The sequence below is a fragment of the Sinocyclocheilus grahami genome, unplaced genomic scaffold (assembly GCF_001515645.1).
Source record: "Sinocyclocheilus grahami isolate Dianchi unplaced genomic scaffold, SAMN03320097.WGS_v1.1 scaffold1643.1, whole genome shotgun sequence".
In the NCBI taxonomy this organism is placed as follows: Eukaryota; Metazoa; Chordata; class Actinopteri; order Cypriniformes; family Cyprinidae; genus Sinocyclocheilus; species Sinocyclocheilus grahami.
In genome coordinates this window covers 20,843-40,401 of record NW_015506822.1, presented here as the reverse complement: position 1 = coordinate 40,401, position 19,559 = coordinate 20,843, and the positions used below count along the sequence as shown (strand labels likewise).

Sequence of the window (19,559 nt, the reverse complement as noted above, 5' to 3'; positions counted from 1 at the left end):
TATGTGTTTGCAGTACACAAGCCACGGTTAAGACTGCTGACTCCACTGATCTCTCTCTCACACACACACACGCGGGCGTTTTAGGGGGGTGTGGCAGAGTCTTAACTTTGATAAAGAATATCTCTTTGGTTTTGAACTTTAGTCTTTGCAACTTCAGGGATCTTATCTATGCACAATCAGCTTGTAACACTCCAAAGAGAAAGGAAAACTTGAAATCGCATCATATGACCCCTTTAATGTTCTTCGTCTTTCATTCCTGTGACAGGCAGCCCAGAGAAAATTTAAGAGTTAAATGCCAGATCGAGTTTACTGTGTAACTAAAATAGCATTAGCTGGGGGGGGGCGCCAGGATTCTTATTTTAAAATGTCTACACCGTTTCGTATATTAATTATAGCTTTCATATAGGTTTCATGATCCTATTTTTAATTGGGACAAAGTCCCTCCTTCCGACAAGCGCAGTCTGCTCTGATTGGCCAGCTGACCCAGTGCATTGTGATTGGCCGAACACCGCAAGCACTCGTCGGAAATGTAACGCCCCTTTCCATAATCGCGAGCTTCATTTTTCAAAATAAATGTAAAGACAGAGCCCGAAAGGGAAACAGAGTCGCGTGACAGACACAGTGATGAAGCTGGTATGTGTTTGCAGTACACAAGCCACGGTTAAGACTGCTGACTCCACTGATCTCTCTCTCACACACACACACGCGGGCGTTTTAGGGGGGCGTGGCAGAGTCTTAACTTTGATAAAGAATATCTCTTTGGTTTTGAACTTTAGTCTTTGCAACTTCAGGGATCTTATCTATGCACAATCAGCTTGTAACACTCCAAAGAGAAAGGAAAACTTGAAATCGCATCATATGACCCCTTTAATGTTCTTCGTCTTTCGTTCCTGTGACAGGCAGCCCAGAGAAAATTTAAGAGTTAAATGCCAGATCGAGTTTACTGTGTAACTAAAATAGCATTAGCTAGGGGGGGAAAAAATTATGCATTTTTTTGGGACTTTTAATTATAAAAAAAGCCTGCGATGCACCAGGATTCTTATTTTAAAATGTCTACACCGTTTCGTATATTAATTATAGCTTTCATATAGGTTTCATGATCCTATTTTTAATTGGGATGTTTGTTGTACTATTTAAGACTTTTTAACGACCTTCAATTTAATAAAACTGAAGGATTAATCTATTTTTGGTCGCAAATACAATTATTATTATGACTTAAATTTGGTTCATGTATGGTAGATGTAAATTTGAGTCTGGCTCTACATTAATTAAAAAAAAAGTAAATTAACAGACACACTTTACATAGAATGATTTATTATAAAAGACTGTACAATTACATTTCAATTAACATATAAATACAAATTCTGAGCTGAGACGATCGTCAGCACAGATGGAATTCAGTTGGAAAACTTCAAATGTTTCATTATGACAAAAGTATCAAAGCATTAGCTTCAAACACCTGAAATGACTGACAGCGGTCAGACGTAGTTTAATGAAATCTCTGTAATCGCTTCTTAAGACTATGACCCCTAATGAGCCCAAAGAATGGAAATAGACTAAACCAATTAAAAAGGAGGAATTAATGCCAGACCTGAGTTGAGTAACTAGACCAGTTCAGAGTTCATGACTGTGATTCTGATACCACTCAGTTCATTGTTCAATGCACCAACCACGGTATTGGTACTGTAAAACCATGCGGCTATTACTTGTTACGGGACCATGGCACCAAAAAAAAAGTCGAGTCCAGCATTGCAAGATTTGTGATGTGTACTGATTAGAGACCTTGCAGACTAAATATTAAAGCTATGTATCTACACAGAATTCATGTTTGTTCATTGTAGCAAATACTTTAGTCATTGTGGCATTAACTAGAAAAATTAAAATCGGTGGAGAGACTGAGTTATTGGAAAAAATTATTAAAAAAGTTCTGTGCTTTGCATTCATTCCCCCCCCCCCCCAAAAAAATTTTTTTTTTTTTATATCAATATCAAACAAAAAATTAGAGCATAAAAACAACTCTACAAATGCCTATATATATATATAAAAAAAATGTGTACTGTAAATAATGCAAAGATGAAAGCAGAACCGAATTTAACGTTTAGTTTATAATATTACAATTTTGTATGCATGCTTCACGTTAAGATTTTGATTCATTCGGGGCAATGACGTGGTGCTTTAAGATAAAACACTTTTTTTTTGCATCCAAAATGTCCAAACAAATGTAAAAGCGGAGACGATCATCTACTTCACATGTTCACATGTGGTATTGACTGTCGAAGAACCTGTGATTGACATTCACTAGACATTTTATGTACACTGACTTCCTCTGAATAGTTGGTCATCCCGTTTGCCCACATCCACCCATCACCACAAAGTAAAGCTCATCGATTTTCATGATTCTCCATTTGTGAGGAGCAAACATTCAGCCGTGTGCTTGTGCACGGTTTCTACTGTGGTCTGATTGATCGGGTATGTATGGTGTTTAGGTCCGGTCCCTTCAGTCGGCGTAGTGCATGATGGACTCCACGTAGTTTCCAGGAAACAGACCAGTGAAGCCGTTGCAAACGCCCTCGAACCAGCCGTCGTCATTCTTCTTGATGATGTAGATGATGGCTCCTTCCATGAAGGTCAGTTCATCACCCTTATCCTTGGTGTAGTCGTAGATGGCAACCACTGCAAAGATGAATGAAAGTCATGGGAAATATCAGTTATTAAAACGATAAGCCACTTCAGACTGTGTGCTACATTAAGGGTGTTCTTAGGCAACAACAATATGATGAAAGACACTAATGTTCAATAAAGTTCTTTATTATTATTATTATTATTATGCCATTTTTTAATAGCATGTAACTATTATATTTTTATTGATATATGTATTATTAATATAAGAAGTACCATATGTTAATAACTAATCAAAAATCTTAATTATAAAAATAAAAAATATATAAATAATTAAAAAAACATGCTAATACATAAACTAATAATGGTTCATAGTACTAATAATTCAAATATATAATATACAATTTATATCATATAAATTACATAATTATTTCAATACATATATGTTGATAAATAAAATAAATGTCATAATAATAATTATACATTTAAAATGATGTTAATGGTAAATAGTAAAAATAATATATTTAATATGAAGTTCCATGTTAATAATAAAATGTCAAATATACAAATGTTAATACATAACAAAAATTAACAACATCAATAAAACTATAATATAAATAGTTATGTTAAGAAATAAAATAGTGTGTACATGTGTGTAAAGGGTAATAAAATAAATATAAAAATAATGATAAGCGATACAAACAAAGTTACATGTTATTAAATAAAGTTTTAAAAATATACGTATACAAACGTGCATGTGTGTAAATAAATGTTAATAAATAAAATAAATATATAAACAATGTTAAATAGAGCAACAACACCAAATAAAAATAAAACAATAAATATAAAAATATCATCGATAAAAATATGATATCAATTACTTTACTTTTATTAATTAAAATTTCAGTAGTTAAAAAGAACCTCACCTTTCTCAACGTAGGACTTGGGGGCCCAGTGAGGGTCTCCATCTGCATAAGGGTCACTGTACTGTACTACAGCTGCCTCTTCATCTTCATAGTCGACTGGTGGAGGCGGTGGCGGCGGAGGCGGAGCCTCGTCAAACATGGGCATGTCATCAGGGGGAGGGGGAGGGGGAGGAGTCGGGGGATCTGCAACTGACATCCAGCAAACAACACAGTCAGCTTCAGAGACACACAATACATCCATGGGCTCCGTGCTGGCGACTTGTGCTGGGCATGCGATCCGGCTGCTCATCATCAGACTAGTTAGTAGACATGCATGCACAGTGAATTTGCTCAAACACTCATGCCTGCTGGAGATACTGTGCCAAGTGCTGGTGTACATGCATCTCTCACACACACACACACACACACACACACACACACACACACATCTATGGATCTAGGGAGATCACTGTATATGTACGGAGCTATTCACAGATATGAAAACTTAGAGGATTTAAATGGAACAGAGTTGAATTCAATATCCAAAAGACAGCAATACTATGAAATCATTCCTCAGTAAACGACATAATACACAGTACACACTCAAACTAGAAAAAGGTGCTTGTGGGTCCGAGGAAAATTTGCATGAAGAAAAAAACAAAAAATCATAGAATCCTTAAAATTTTAAGTTTAACTAAACCTTTTTTTTTTTGTGGACAATATTAAATTTTTTTTTTCTTTTTTTCATGTTTTCATTTTATATTGCTTTCTAAAGTCTGGTGGGAAATCATGAGATTATTTTGTTCGACTGGCAGAAGAGTTATTATTAACTAAAACTATTAAAAATAGTTTTTCGTTAACAAAAAATGCTGAAATAGAACTATTAGATGAAAAAAATAAACTCAAATGAATTAGAAATATTTCCTTGTCCACTAGTTATAGTAGTTAATCTAGTGACGCTATAAATAAATGCATAAATAAACAAATAAATACATCTTTAAAATAAACTTACAAAAAAAGACAAAAGCATACAACAAAACTACAAAAAACTAACTATTCAAATTCAATTAAGATGAAAACTGCACATATAAAAATAAAATGTTATAATAGTATATCAATGATAATAAAACAACACTGATTGTATACCTTTAAAACAAAATAATAAAAAATATGTCAATGTTAACAGTAGGTTAAATATATATATATATATAAATTTTTTTCAGATAATATTTAATTAATTTGCTTTGGCCTGAGTATAGTGACATGATAAAAACAATAATGAATATAATAAAATAATAATCATGTATAATTATTAAACCAATTTAACCAAATACAACAATAATAATACTAATAATAATGTTATTATTGTTGTTATTACGTCTAACCTTTTCTCACAAAATATCAATGGATATTTATATTTTAAAATATTTAATATTTTAGGGGCACTTAATATTAATATTAAGACTTAATATTTGGGGGCACATAAAACCAATATGAACTGTACTTGATCAAATAACCACTTCCTGTCAATATGGCTGGTTCCTGGCCAGAAAAAGAAGTTGATCAGACTTTGTGTTCAGTCAAAGGTCTGTGCGAGACGACCTCAACAAAAACTCATCACGATACCAGAATGCATCACGAGAGGGCAGCAAAAAACACTTTGTGCTGTTATGACAAAACCTACAACGACGGCTTCTTCTTAAACCGATCCACCTTTCTGAGAAATAAAGTGCACTCAAAGTGCATGTTTTGCTGCAACTCGACACACATTGTTCATGCGACCCTGTATTATATACATCACCGTCAGCAGAATGCGAGGTAACCGATGCTGCTCTGACGACTGGCAAAACACTGGGCCAGTTAAAAGCTTTCTATTCTTCCCATGATGCATCAGTGTGGTTTAGCCCTACCTAAAGCTGGCTGGGTATTAATCAAACACAAAGCCGTACACAAATGTAGCCCAATGAATGAATGAAAGAGTATCTAATATCAAGTCTATAAACGAGACACGCTTTATCGCCATTGAATCCCACTGTAATCCAGAATGTAGCAAATTAGAAAAAAAAAAAATCTTTCTCCAAACAGTCTATTAAGCCTCTTTTTTAGGTTACATAAAGCAATACACACTTATGTAAATGTGTGACACTGTTTTGCAGGCTTTAGGCGTTAGGAAAGGCTTTATTGTAGTGTATTGTATTGAATGAACAATGGCAATACGCGTGCACTTTGACCTGCAGAATGAACAATGTTTACTACAGCACAAACAGACGGATGGAAATGGAGATGGGGGCAGCATGCAGCAAACCGCAAACACATCTACATGCTGGGGGTGAGAAACGTTGGAGAAACGTGGCCGTCAGACTTACTGTTTTCCTGTACTCTGGCCACAAAGCCTGTGAGAGGGATCTGTGGGGTGAGCTGAGGCATGGGTGGAGGAGGAGGGGCCATAGACACTGAACACCACCCGTCACAAACACAAGCACACAGCAAAGACCAGGAGGAAGGAGAGGAAAGCAGGAAGAGAGGGAGAGAGAAAGAGAAATGTCAGTCCCACATGAGAAAGGTGGGGGAATTGTAATCTTGTAGAAATAGGAATCTTATAGACATAGAAAGACTGAAAATGACGCGAATAACAGCAGCGTTTCCATAACGTCGACAACATTTCTGGTTGTTATTAATGGACTGAAAAAGGATTTTAAGGATGAATGGAAAATCTTTTTATAGAGATAAGTATTATATCACGACGAGTCATTTCTAGTGACAGTGTTTTAGTATCACTGAGATACTATTATCGTTTTTAATATTTTGAATTAGATTTTATTTTAATTTTTTAGGATTTTAATATCCAAAAAAAAAAAAAAGGTCTATATAGTTTTTACTATTTTTTTTATTTCAGCTTTAGTTTTAGTTCTGTGAAACAAAAGCAAAACCAATGTTTCACCGTGTCTACACTGGATGCGTGCGGCGCGACAAAATACTATAGAACTCATTATAATCAGTGATGCTGTCTTCACTGGATGCGACGCGACAAATCCCCGACAGAAAACTGCTGCTGCATTCTATTTATGATGTATTGACACAAATTTAAAATGATTTTCAACGGTCGCTTAATCGTGTCCAGTGTAGACAGACTTTAGCTGCTTGCGGCGTCCGGTGTAGACACGGTGTTACTCACCGATCGAGAAGAAACAAAGCAACCTCGGCGTCCGATCGCAGGCCTTCCCGCTCCTTGAGTTCTCTCCAGCGCTGGAAAGCTGATCCGATATTTACACGGGTCCTACTTCTTGCCTTATCGTAAGCCTTCTTTTGTTCCGCAGACGTTTTCCTCTTTTGTTTTTTATCCGCCATCTCTATCTTTCTGTCGCTCGGCTCGCTAATGTCCGTCCCGTGCACTGAACCCTCTCTCCTCCACATCATGAGTAGACACGCCCCTTACTGCTGATTGGCTACAAGTTTGTTTTGGTACTCAGCCCGACTGAGTTTTGTAAAGCGTTTTTGAAAAAAATACATACCCCACCTTTAACCATACTATTTTCAATTTACCATAACTAGACATTTCTTATAGAAATTGCCATTAAAGATTGTATTGATTTTCATGTTTATTTCCATTTAAAACAATTGAACTAAAATGTCCAGACAGTTTCCAGAAAAAAATACCATCTGAATAATTGAAATAAATGTGAAAACATATTTTAATAAATCATAATAATAAAAACAGTTTATTGTAATATAGTTTAAAATGTAATTTATTCCCGTGACCGCAAAAGCTTAATTTTCAGCATCATTTTAATATGCCCATTTGCTGCTTAAGAAATATTTCTTAATATTTTTGTGGGGGGGGGGAATATATAATAAATGCTTATGTAAATTTTTTTTCTTTCTTTTTCAAGATACTTTGATGAATACTTTGCATTCATTTGAAATCGAATGATTATGTAACACTATGAATACATATTTACTGTCACTTTTGATTTCTTCTGATCCTTGCTGAATTCAAAGTATCAATTGTTTTAAGAAAAAGAATCGTACTGACCTCAAACTTTTAAACATCATCAGTAATGTTTTAGTAATACTCTCTCATTCATGTCTGATGCCAATATGACGCTCATTCACTCTAATGCTTCTGGACATCTGAAAGTGAGATTTAAAATCTCAGCTTTAATGCGAAGATGACAATACATCTCCATTCATAAGCAGGTGGCCACAGGCCCGGTGCTCTCAATGCTCATAAAGCTGAGGCTTTTGTGGTCTTAATGGCATTAGTGTGTACGGCCGCACACCTGTGTGTAGAGACAGGCTGTTCCCTTCATCGCAGACAGGATGCGCCTAAAAATACCCGGGTATTATGACGCTTAGATATGGCTTTCACCTAGCCAGGGCTGAATTTAAAGGAATGAAACTCTGGCGAAGGAACTCCAGATGTGATTATATTGGCTGTGAGTTTGTACAGTGCGTGTCTGTATATTTGTGCTTCATTCTCCGTCTCTTACTTGTGATTGTGCCCCCGTTAATGTGCGGCTGCTGCAGGGAGAACTGGGAAGAGACGGATGGCGCTCGGCGGTATGTACCCGTGGCAGAAACCATGGAGACGGAGGAGGTGGTGGAGCTGTGTCGGGAGATCTGTCGAGATATCGTGCCGAACTGCGACATGGGGATGGGCCCGAGACCTGGCCCAGCAGCCACAGCTGTTCGTTCCCAGAGAAGGTAGAAAGACAAGAGAAAATCCAGATGAGAGCAGTGAAAACACAGAATTGTTGACATTTTTGCAGATTTATTAAAAAATAAAAACTGAAATATCACATGGTCCTAAGTATTCAGACTCTTTGCTGTGACACTCATATATTTAACTCAGGTGCTGTCCATTTCTTCTGATCATCCTTGAGATGGTTCTACACCTTCATTTGAGTCCAGCTGTGTTTGATTATACTGATTGGACTTGATTTGGAAAGCCACACACCTGTCTATATAAGACCTTACAGCTCACAGTGCATGTCAGAGCAAATGAGAATTATGAGGTCAAAGGAACTGCCTGAAGAGCTCAGAGACAGAATTGTGGCAAGGCACAGATCTGGCCAAGGTTACAAAAAAATTTCTGCTGCACTTAAGGTTCCCAAGAGCACAGTGGCCTCCATTCCTTAAATGGAAGACGTTTGGGATGACCAGAACCCTTCCTAGAGCTGGCCGTCCGGCCAAACTGAGCTCTCGGGGGGGAAGAGCCTTGGTGAGAGAGGTAAAGAAGAACCCAAAGATCAGTGTGGCTGAGCTCCAGAGATGCAGTTGGGAGATGGGAGAAAGTTGTAGAAAGTCAACCATCCCTGCAGCCCTCCACCAGTTGGGGCTTTATGGCAGAGTGGCCCGACGGAAGTCTCTCCTCAGTGCAAGACACATGAAAGCCCGCATGGAGTTGTGAGATGGTGAGAAATAAGATTCTCTGGTCGGATGAGGCCAAGATAGAACTTTTTGGCCTTAATTCTAAGCGGTATGTGTGGAGAAAACCAGGCACTGCTCATCACCTGTCCAATACAGTCCCAACATTGAAGCATGGTGGTGGCAGCATCATGCTGTGGGGGTGTTTTTCAGCTGCAGGGACAGGACGACTGGTTGGAATTGAGGGAAAGATGAATGCGGCCAAGTACAGGGATATCCTGGACGAAAACCTTCTCCAGAGTGCTTAGGACCTCAGACTGGGCTGAAGGTTTACCTTCCAACAAGACAATGACCCTAAGCACACAGCTAAAATAACGAAGTAGTGGCTTCACAACAACTCTGTGACTGTTCTTGATTGGCCCAGCCAGAGCCCTGACTTAAACCTAATTGAGCATCTCTGGAGAGACCTAAAAATGGCTGTCCACTAACGTTTACCATCCAACCTGACAGACCTGGAGAGGATCTGCAAGGAGGAATGGCAGAGGGTCCCCAAATCCAGGTGTGAAAAACTTGTTGCATCTTTCCCAAAAAGACTCATGGCTGTATTAGATCAAAAGGGTGCTTCTACTAAATACTGAGCAAAGGGTCTGAATACTTAGGACCATGTGATATTTCAGTTTTTCTTTTTTAATAAATCTGCAAAAATGTCAACAATTCTGAGTTTTTCTGTCAATATGGGGTGCTGTGTGTACATTAATGAGGAAAAAAATTAACTTAAATGATTTTAGCAAATGGCTGCAATATAACAAAGAGTGAAAAATTTAAGGGGGTCTGAATACATTCCGTACCCACTGTATATATGCATATATATATATATATATACTGGTAATAAAGGCAACTGCAACTTTTTTAATCACACAGTTCAGATTTATTTCTCACAATTGTAGGTACAGTATATATGTCACAGTTCTGACTTTTTCTCTCAGAACTGCGAGTTTATATCTTGCAATTCTAAATTGTAATAAAAAAGTCAGAATTGTGAGATCTAAACTTAGACTAGTCAGAAAAAAGTGTGAATTGTGAGATAAGTTGCAATTAACTGTTATATTTATTTATTTATTTAATTAATTTTTAATCCCGTGATGGAAACCAGCTTCAATATAAATATGACCTGGACATGTTTCACCAGATTCACAAAGAAAATCTGGGTGTGAGAAACCCAACCTCAGACGAAAACAACATGACCTGCAATAAAATGCACAAAGTTAGAAAAGGCCCTGAGAAATTTTGTAATATAGTCCTGTGTGTTTACACTGCCAGGGCAGATGCGATTTCCTCTATAGGGACATTTCCTGTTGACAGTGGCAGATAACAGGGAAGCCCTAGAGAGACACGCTCACCCTGACAGTGATGGCCGGAACCAAGCGAACAACAAACACAGTGGACAAACATCACTGTGGCACCAGAAGCCTTCACCAGTGACATATGATATAAACAACACAATACAAACATCTCATCCCAGCTGTGTCCTGATGGAGCCAGTGAAACCTCCTGCTCTAATCAACAGAATTATGGAATAAGATACTGATTAATACCGTATATCATCACATCAATGCACTGGATAACACAACATTGGGAAGATGCAAAGCAGAAGGATAACAGTGGATCTTTCACAAGAACCAGTAATGAGGAAGTCTCTGACTCACCAACACAAAGCTAGATTTTTGAAGGTGGTTGCTAAGGCGCTGCTATGACGATATTCTGGGTGGTTGCTAGGTGGCTGCATTATTCAAAAGAGCACACCCTAAAGTTTCTATGATATTTTGGGTTCTAGATGCAGAGTTTCTCCATGTCAAGGAATGGTCACATTAGTGATACTTTGGTGAAATTTCGCCGGCAAAGTAGGTTCATTGTCAATAGCCAGGTTTCCATCCAAAGTCGCGAATTTAACTTATATGCAAAATTGAAATTTGCGAATAAGCATCGTTTCCATCCAACGAGTCAAAGAGAACAAAATCGTCACTTCCTGGTAGAACTGGCGCTAGGCTATATATCACTATGAAAAGTATGAGAAATAATAATGATTATTCTATATATTAATATATATAATAATGATATAATAATTTTCATAGGCGTATATAATAAATTACTTGCGCCTCAGAGTGAAAACTAAATAAATGCGGTCATTGCTTTTGGAGGTGGATGCTGCTGTTTGGGAACACAGTCGTGTAACAGTTCTGGAAGGCAATTATACAGAAATATGTTGATGACAGACTTTGCTCGGACATTTGCTGGTCAAAATGACCATAATATTTCAGATGCTGAGGAACGAGATTGGTCCACTGGTTAGGTTTTGCCCTCCCATAGCGCAGTCACATGACTTTTTAGATGCGCATGGAGGAATTTACTTGGCATCTCCTTTTATTCGCATTAACCCTTTTTCGCACAAGTCAAAAACCACCTCAAACGAGCGTAAAAACTTTTTTTGCGAATTAAGGGATTTTTATTCGAAATTTGCCGTTTCCATCACTCGTTTCTGATGCGATACTTCAAAATGTGCATAAAAACAGGGTGATGGAAACAGCTATTAGTGTAGCGATGCATGAAGCACCACTTCTCAGAAGTCACTTCCAAAACAAGAAGCTTTGCAAATGGAAGATTGTTTCCGCCACTGAAAAAAAATTAAAAAGGTAATTGCAACTTTTTATCTCACAATTCTTTTTTTTTTCAGAATTGTGAGATATAAACTCATAATTGCGAAGTTATAAAGTCAGAATCATGTGATATAAAGTTGCAATTGCGTGTTATAAAGTTAGAATAAACTTTATTAAACTCGCAAATGTAAGAAAATAGTATTTTTTTCCTTCTGTATTGGACTTTTAAACTCACAATTGCGAGTTTATATCACACAGTTCACACAGAAAAAGACTCAGAATTGCGAGATGTAAACAGTGGAGGAAACGGGCTTGCATACTTGCATTAGTAAATCCAGTTTATATATATTAGTAAATTAATTTGTTTTTTTAAAGTGCAAAAAACCCGAATCCAAAGCGAAATCTGCATGGGATTTTTCACCTCAAGTGAAATGACCAATTGCGCAGATTCCGATTGATGATGTTTTTGCCTGCAGAATTCACAAACAAAAATACAAAAGTCAATGTGACCGCAAGTTAAAGGCCCATTTCCATACTCTCTTTATTAATTATGAGAAAAACATCCAGGAAGGTCAGAGACTTCTCCACAGTGCATTGATTTAAACTGAAGCAGCACAAACCCACCACCCAAAATAACAATCACCACCACCACCACCAATCCCCCAATCTTAACAATTCTGTGACCCATGCTGAAGCCCCACAGGCACACAGGTGAACAGGCAGGACGGGAATGCTGGTGTTGTCCGGGACTGACTTTGCACAGGTGCCGACGGGATTGGGGGAGGGGCTCACCTATAGCAGCGGCTGGCATTGGTGGGCCCTGGCCGGGGAGGGGGGGTGGAGGAGGGGGGGCTGCCCATGAGGGTGTGACTGCAGGTCAGAATCGGCATATAAGAGAAAACACATCTTGAGGACGATTCATTCATTAATATTGCACAGAAATTTAAGCGGAGTTCCAAAACCCAGTGAGTCTACATTGGCAGCTACCTTCTAAGGCTGCATCCTAACCATTCTGTAACCTGTAGATGACTGATTGGAAACTTTCTACATGGGAAGCAATAAGTGAAGTACAAGGGAGACTCGACTGACAATTGACTAAAATAAGTTGTGTCCCAAATAACACACTATACACTTATTCTATGCACTATGCACTCCACCATCTAGCGTATGAATTATATAAGATTATTTTGTCATCCGTCATCAGAGTATGATAGACCCCCAGATCGTGTTGTTAGCTTAGCAACATGCTAACATCAAACTCTACAGGTGTGTCTCAATTTGTGTACTTATGCACTATTCTATGCCATCTTTTTGTATATAATGTAGTATAATAGTGTGAGTGTGTATATTGTGTAATAGTGTGTGAACACTATTTTCAAGGTAAATAAAAGCTTAAAAAATAAAATCGAGCATTACTGATGCATTTTATTGTTGTAGAATAAAAAGTGAAAACATCCTGAGCTTGTGTTGTTAACCACAGACCTTATTTCAGGCAATAAACCAAAAACACATTCTTCGAAAAAATGCTAACTTGTTTTCAGTACTAATTCTAATAGCTTGACTTCAGCCTGTTGCGAAGCTAACAACACTATTGCTGCGACCCAGTTTGCAAAATACTCATCCTAAATAGCATTCATAATTAGAATTAGTTTGTCCCAATTCATTCTATGTTGAAATTAGCATGACAAAGGTACCCAGATAGACTACTATTTCTCTTGGAAATTCGAAGTGCAGATCCATGCACACTCTAACGCCTAATACTGCCCACAACCCACTGCACTTTGGATGAGGATTTGGTTCAGAACTAAAAACAAACAAAAAATACTCAAAACTACAAACATGGCAGATGCACAGCCTTGACATTTAATGGGATAGTTCACCCAAAAATGAAAATTCTGTCATTAATTACACACCCTCATGTTGTTCTAAACACGTAATACCTTCATTCCTCTTTGGAACACAAATTAAGATATTTTTGATGAAATCCAAAAACTTTCTGACCCCGCATAGACCGCAACAGAACTGACACATTCAAAGCCCAGAAAGGTAGTAAGGACATCGTTAAATAGTCCATGTGACATCAGTGGTTCAACCGTAATGTCGTGAAGCTACAAGAATACTTTTTTTGCACAAAGAAAACAAAAATAACGACTTTATTCAACAATCACATTAACTATTTTAACAATGTCCTTAATACGTTTCTGGGCCTTGAACATGGTAGTTGCGTTGCTGTCTATGCAGAGTCAGAAAGCTCTTGGATTTCATCATACATATCTTAATTTGTGTTCCAAAGATGAACGAAGGCCTTAGCGGTTTGGAACAACATGAGTACTTAATGACATAATTTTTTTGGGGGGGGTGAATTATCCATTTAAGTAGACAAATTTAGATAAAGGGGTTCAAGAGATTAATAATCAATATCTAACCTTACAAAAATATTTAATCTGGAACAACACTGTGACCTTTTATAAAGATATGTTTAACTCTTAATTGCATTATTATTCAAAAACATGAGGGGAGTTCTCTGAATCATATACAGCAAGTACATTTATAATCAACATTTCCCTCAACTCTGTCTACCATCTTGAGTGAATTGTTGAGCTTGCAATCCAATTATCTTCACCACAAAAGGTACAACTGATGCCGCCTAAAGCAAACAGAACTAGCAAAGAATTTCACTTTTTGCATTTTAGAAGGCCAAATTTCTATGAAAATATTTGCATATTGGAATGCTCAGGTAAGATGTAAAATTAGAAGAGCCTTCTCTGTGTGCACTCTTGACTTCACCACTTCTTATGCACTAAGATGAATAGCCAATTAGAGTGATCTCTCTCACCGACTGCCCGATGCCAATTCAACATGCTCAATTGGCCAAAAATCCATAAACGGGGTCCAACAAACTGCAAAAACTGAGCTGGCTGGCTGACTGTCGGCTTGGTGTGTAATGGCCTTAATGAGAGCTAAAATTAGATATCTGAGCACAAACTTTTGGAATAGTCTTTGCAGTGGAAGTGTTTTGAAGATGCCTTAAAATGTTGCCTAGGTAGGTAGCTCACTAGGTTTTGGATGCCAAAACAGTCCTTCATCAAAGCCTGGAAAAAATTTTTTTTTGAGAAAATGGTTTCGTTTTAATATATGAACACACAAACAGAAATGATAGGGGTACAAGGACAGAGACGCTGCATTCAAAGGTCCAGTCAACATTAAATGACATTAATCCAGGAAAAGGAAATCAGTGGTGCTGATGCAGTGTTGCTATGGCGACTGTAAGGATTCAGGAGGGAGGGGGGTTCTGTTCCTCTTGGCTCCAGCAGGTATCTCAGAGAAGAACAGGACAGTGACCTCTTTTCTTATTAAACGTCATTCTCTTTTTTTTGTTCTCTGCAGGCAGACCACCCTTTAGAGTTTCCCCACTTCCTCTCTATTTCTACCTGTCCTTGTGCAGTGTAGTGGCCTACTTTAACAAACCTTTAGCTGGAAAAATCAGGCCATGAAAGCTGTAGGCATACAGTGAACAGTTAATCCTGCTCCATTTCTCACTCTGGAGAACAGGATATACTGCACATGTGGGGAGTTTGTCTAATTCTCAAGTTAGCCCTAACCTGTAGGATACTGTGCTTCAGATAGTGTGCTTTTGCAGCAGCTGTATATGTGGGCTGCAGCTCACCTGGAACTGAGTTGGGAATGGAGGGAGTCGGCACGGCGATGGGAATGCCAATACTGCTGCTGCCGCCACTGTTCTCTCGACTGCCGCTGCCCCCGCTGCTGCCACTACAGAGAAAGAAAGGAAGTTATTAGCATCCTATAGTACGTATCATACTATTTATGATGTATGCAGTATGCATACTCTGTGCAGTATGTAGATTTTCCACACATGGAAAACTCATCTGACTTACTATGTTTACCAAAACAGAGAATGCTGTATCCCAAATGAAATTTGACTTCCAATGCGACAGCAATATTGAGTAAATTCTCAGCTAATTTGATAGGAATGCCAGAAGATACCACATTAATACACACACACACACACACACACACACACAAAAAATGCAAAATATCCAACTCAGAGCAGATGCAGTTCATGCAAAGCAGCATTTATTGTGAACAGAGCTGCTATGAGACACTGAAAACACTGGATCATGAGCTGTCAGTGTGTAAACGAACACAGCGCTGTGCTTCACTCTGAAACATGCTAAATATATTAAGTTTATTAAATCACAGCCTGTGTTTTGATAATTGCTCTAAGCCATATCGCAATGTTGGTTTTATTTTGATTAACTCTGCAGTGCTACACATGTCCAATATTGCTTGATGCCACAATGAGATCATGATAAAGCATACTACTCTTTGAAACATTCATCATTACATTATACATACTGTTTAACACATCACTTTAAGAAAAAAACAGCAAGCAGTACATAGTATTTAGTGAAGTAGTCAGTAAGTAGAAAGCTATTATTCCGTTCTGAATATCACAGGCTTATATGTTAAAGTGACCTAGATATTCACTGTCTTTGAGACATATGGTACTACTATATCCATATATGGTTATGCATACGTTCAACACAGATCAATTCATGGATTATTCAACAACGTGGCGCTATGAGCATCATTGTTACACCCCCACATAGGCACAGCTTTAGAAATCAGCCCTGATCCTCTGTGTCTGCTGTGTGTCCATGCAGCTCCACAGTTCCACAGAAAGGGAGTCCCACGCTGCACTGCAACAGATCTAATTTTTGTACCACTGAGTCTTTTTCACTTCATTGTCTGAACTGAATCGGTGTCTGAATCGAGTGAATGATCTGATTTTAATTAGAGATGAGCAAAACTACATGTACTACTACTTTTCAAAACTAGCTAGTCTGTGGGTTGTCTGAAAGACTGATTAACCTTTTTTTTTTTTTAAACATATGCATGTAAATAGCAGAGACTATGGGCCAGATTTACTAACAGCTTGCGCTAGCGCAAACCGTCTTTTGGCATTAAAATAGTACTGTCAGGATTTACTGAAGACGCGCAGTGAAGAATTAGTGCTGAAAAGGCGTGGACATAGTTAAAACTTTCAGATGTGGTTTTAAAATCTGATACGTACATGATATCTGGTCATCTGACCTACTCATATCTTATTCTTCTTTTCCATTTTATGTTATTTTATTTTTTTTATAAATTTTTTTCAGTTTTACACTTTAAAAATATTTAATGCAATTAATGCAGGGGCGGAGCTAGGGACAGCCACCCCATTTACAACTGTTGCTTGTCTCTTTTTTTTCTTGACAAGAATTGTGTTTATTTAGACAGAACGTCTTTATGACCACATCAAATGGGAGACTTTTCAGACACACACTCCAACTTCACCTCAGCGCCAGGTGCTAGTCAAACGAACACGGAAAAGGTACAGCTGATGAGCGAGCTTCAGTAGAACAACAGTGAACTGTGGTCAGATGAGATGTTGTCAGGCCATATGTCAGTAAAAAAGAATTTTCCTATCAGCCTTTATCCTGTGCTCGTAGCATATACTCTTGAATTGCACGCACAAATGCAGTGGCGCACGCGGTATTATATTAAAGCACTGTATCATATCAAAACGCAAATGAAACTATGAGCAATAGCTAAGGCATGAAGTTACCAAAAAGGCAATTAATGCTGCCTTAAAGGGGTTATATGATGCACTTTCAAGTTTTCCTTTCTCTTTGGAGTGTTACAAGCTGTTCGTGAATAGATAAGATCCCTAAAGTTGCAAAGACTAAAGTCTCAAACCCAAAGAGATATTTTTTATAAAAGTTAAGACTCGTCCACGCCCTCCTAAAATGCCTCGTTCAAACATGCCCCCTGCATGCATGCAAGTATTTGATATGAGTCACATTTAAGAACATGTCTCTGAAATGCAGTGGTTTTCAAAACTGTCCTGGATGTCTCCCTCATGTAACACCCGATTCAACTCGTCAGCTCATTAGTAGACACTTTAATACCTGAAGTAGGTCAGAAAAGGTAAAGAGAGTTGTGAGAAAATACGATGCAAGTCAGATCTGCATCATGTTCAGCAGCGCCGCTCTTAAAGCAGCCAAAATAACCTAATTGGAGTAGACGTTGGGAGGAGCCAGGAAGAGGAGGAGCCAGGTGGAGATCCAGAGGCCAGCCAGGACGGTGGCATCACTGGAGGGAGGAGCCATGAAGGAGTTAGGGGTGGCAACACCAGGGGGCTGACTGACGGAGACAGAGCTGGTGGAAGAGGAGCTCAGGATGGAGGCGGAGAGCCACAGAGCCAGGGTGATGCCGAGGATCCGGAGGGCCAAGGAGGAGCTGATGGCTCAGACGACCAAGGTGAAGGAGGGAATCCGGAAGACTGCAGTGATGCCAGAGCGACAGAGGACAACGGTTGAGCCAGAGGGAAGGAGGAGCCAGAGGGATGAAGGGAAGGCAAAGCCGGAGGAGTGGAATCCCGTGGCGGAGGAAGGTCAATGACTGACCAAGGAGAAGCCGGAAGGACGAGGGAGACCAGTGGAGCCAGTAGGATGACAGGCCATGGTGGAGACAAGGGAGCCAGGAGCCAAGGCGGAGCCAATGGGTCTGAGGGCCAAGGTGGAGTCCGGGTCTCGGAGGCTGGAAGAGGAGACAGGGGATCCTCCGACCCCGAGGTAGCTGGCAACTGGAGATCCCGAAACTCATCGGACTCATCGTTTATGGCATGCTGAAGGTGAGCTGAGGTATCTTCAGGGGCCAGCAGAGAAAAGGCCGATGGACTGGCTGGCAGAGACGGAGGAGGAGGGAATGGGAGGCTGAGCGGGACCCTCCTCGAGGCTGGAGATGAGGAGTTGTCCGACGAAGGAGAGCTGGGCGGAACCAGCAGAGATTCAGGAGACGAAGGAGAGCTGGACGGAACCAGCAGAGATTCAGGAGATGAAGGAGAGCTGGGCGGGACCAGTGGAGATTCAGGACCAGCAGAGATTCAGGAGACGAAGGAGAGCTGGGTGGGACCAGCAGGGACGGGAGAATCCTCCTCATTTAAACAGTCTAATATTTCAGCTCACCCTAAGCGTTTCGTCAAGCTTGGGCTCTGGGGCGATGTTTGGCTCTGTCGCATCCATTAGCGCAGGCAGGTTGATCGTGGCAGGTGCAGGCTCTCTGTTCGCGGTGGGCTCTGGTGTACTATCCACGTAGCGGAGTGAAGGCTGGTTGGGCTCGGGGTCAGGAGTGGGGCTGGTGAAGTCCTCCTCGGCGGGGCAGACAGTGAATAGTGATCCACTATTCACCAGAACCCACTCCACTTCTTTGGACCGCTCGCTGACATGCATGCCTTACACTGCTCGCTCAGGCTGGTATAGTAAAAGACGCAAAGTGAGCGGTCAGGGAAGTGAGTAAGGTACGCCAGATCTAAAAAGTCTCTGGTGTGGTTCTCCAGCAAACGGTCCTGCTGCTCCAGGCAAAGGAGCTGGACGTCTGGCCGATCCATCTGGGAGGGAGAGGAACGAAACAAAAAAGAAATGCCGCAGTAAACTACTCATCTAGAGGGTCTGGTATTCTGTCACAGGATTGTCACAACAATATATAACGTGCACGACGAAAGAGTAGGATGGAGAATTCCTTTTAAAATAAATCCACAGGGAAAGGGAACAACAATAATCCAACAGCAAATAATCCACAAAAGACAATAGCAGACAAAGGAACAGAGGAGAGCACAGGGCTTAAATACTAGGTAGAACGCAAACAGGGAGATTTTTAGCAGGCATTACTCCAGTCTTCAGTGTCACATGATCATTCAGAAAGAATTCTAATATGCTGATTTGGTGCTCAAGAAACATTTCCTATTATTATCAATGTTGAATGCATTGATAAAAATGTATATTTTATATTTTTATGAAAATCTTAACATTTCCAAACAATTTTAAGGATTCTTTGATGGATAGAAAGTTCAAAGTCACATGTTTTTCCATTTAACTGTGCTACTTTTACATTGCGTTTCTTCATAAACACACACTAAACTCAAGTTCAACTTCACAAAAAAAATACTAAT

The 19,559-nt window shown here is 39.3% G+C and overlaps 1 protein-coding gene across 1 annotated transcript; it reads right to left on the bottom strand.

The window, feature by feature from the left end:
- Positions 1-2,015: 2,015 nt before the first annotated feature.
- LOC107571740 (abl interactor 1-like) lies at positions 2,016-15,336 on the bottom strand (the record flags this gene model as incomplete). The annotated part of the gene is made up of 6 exons (XM_016258103.1): positions 2,016-2,673; positions 3,546-3,734; positions 5,891-5,977; positions 8,015-8,209; positions 12,338-12,415; positions 15,213-15,336. Coding segments are annotated over 6 exons (849 nt in total), but the record flags the coding sequence as incomplete, so codon positions are not given.
- Between the last annotated feature and the right edge of the window lie 4,223 nt (positions 15,337-19,559).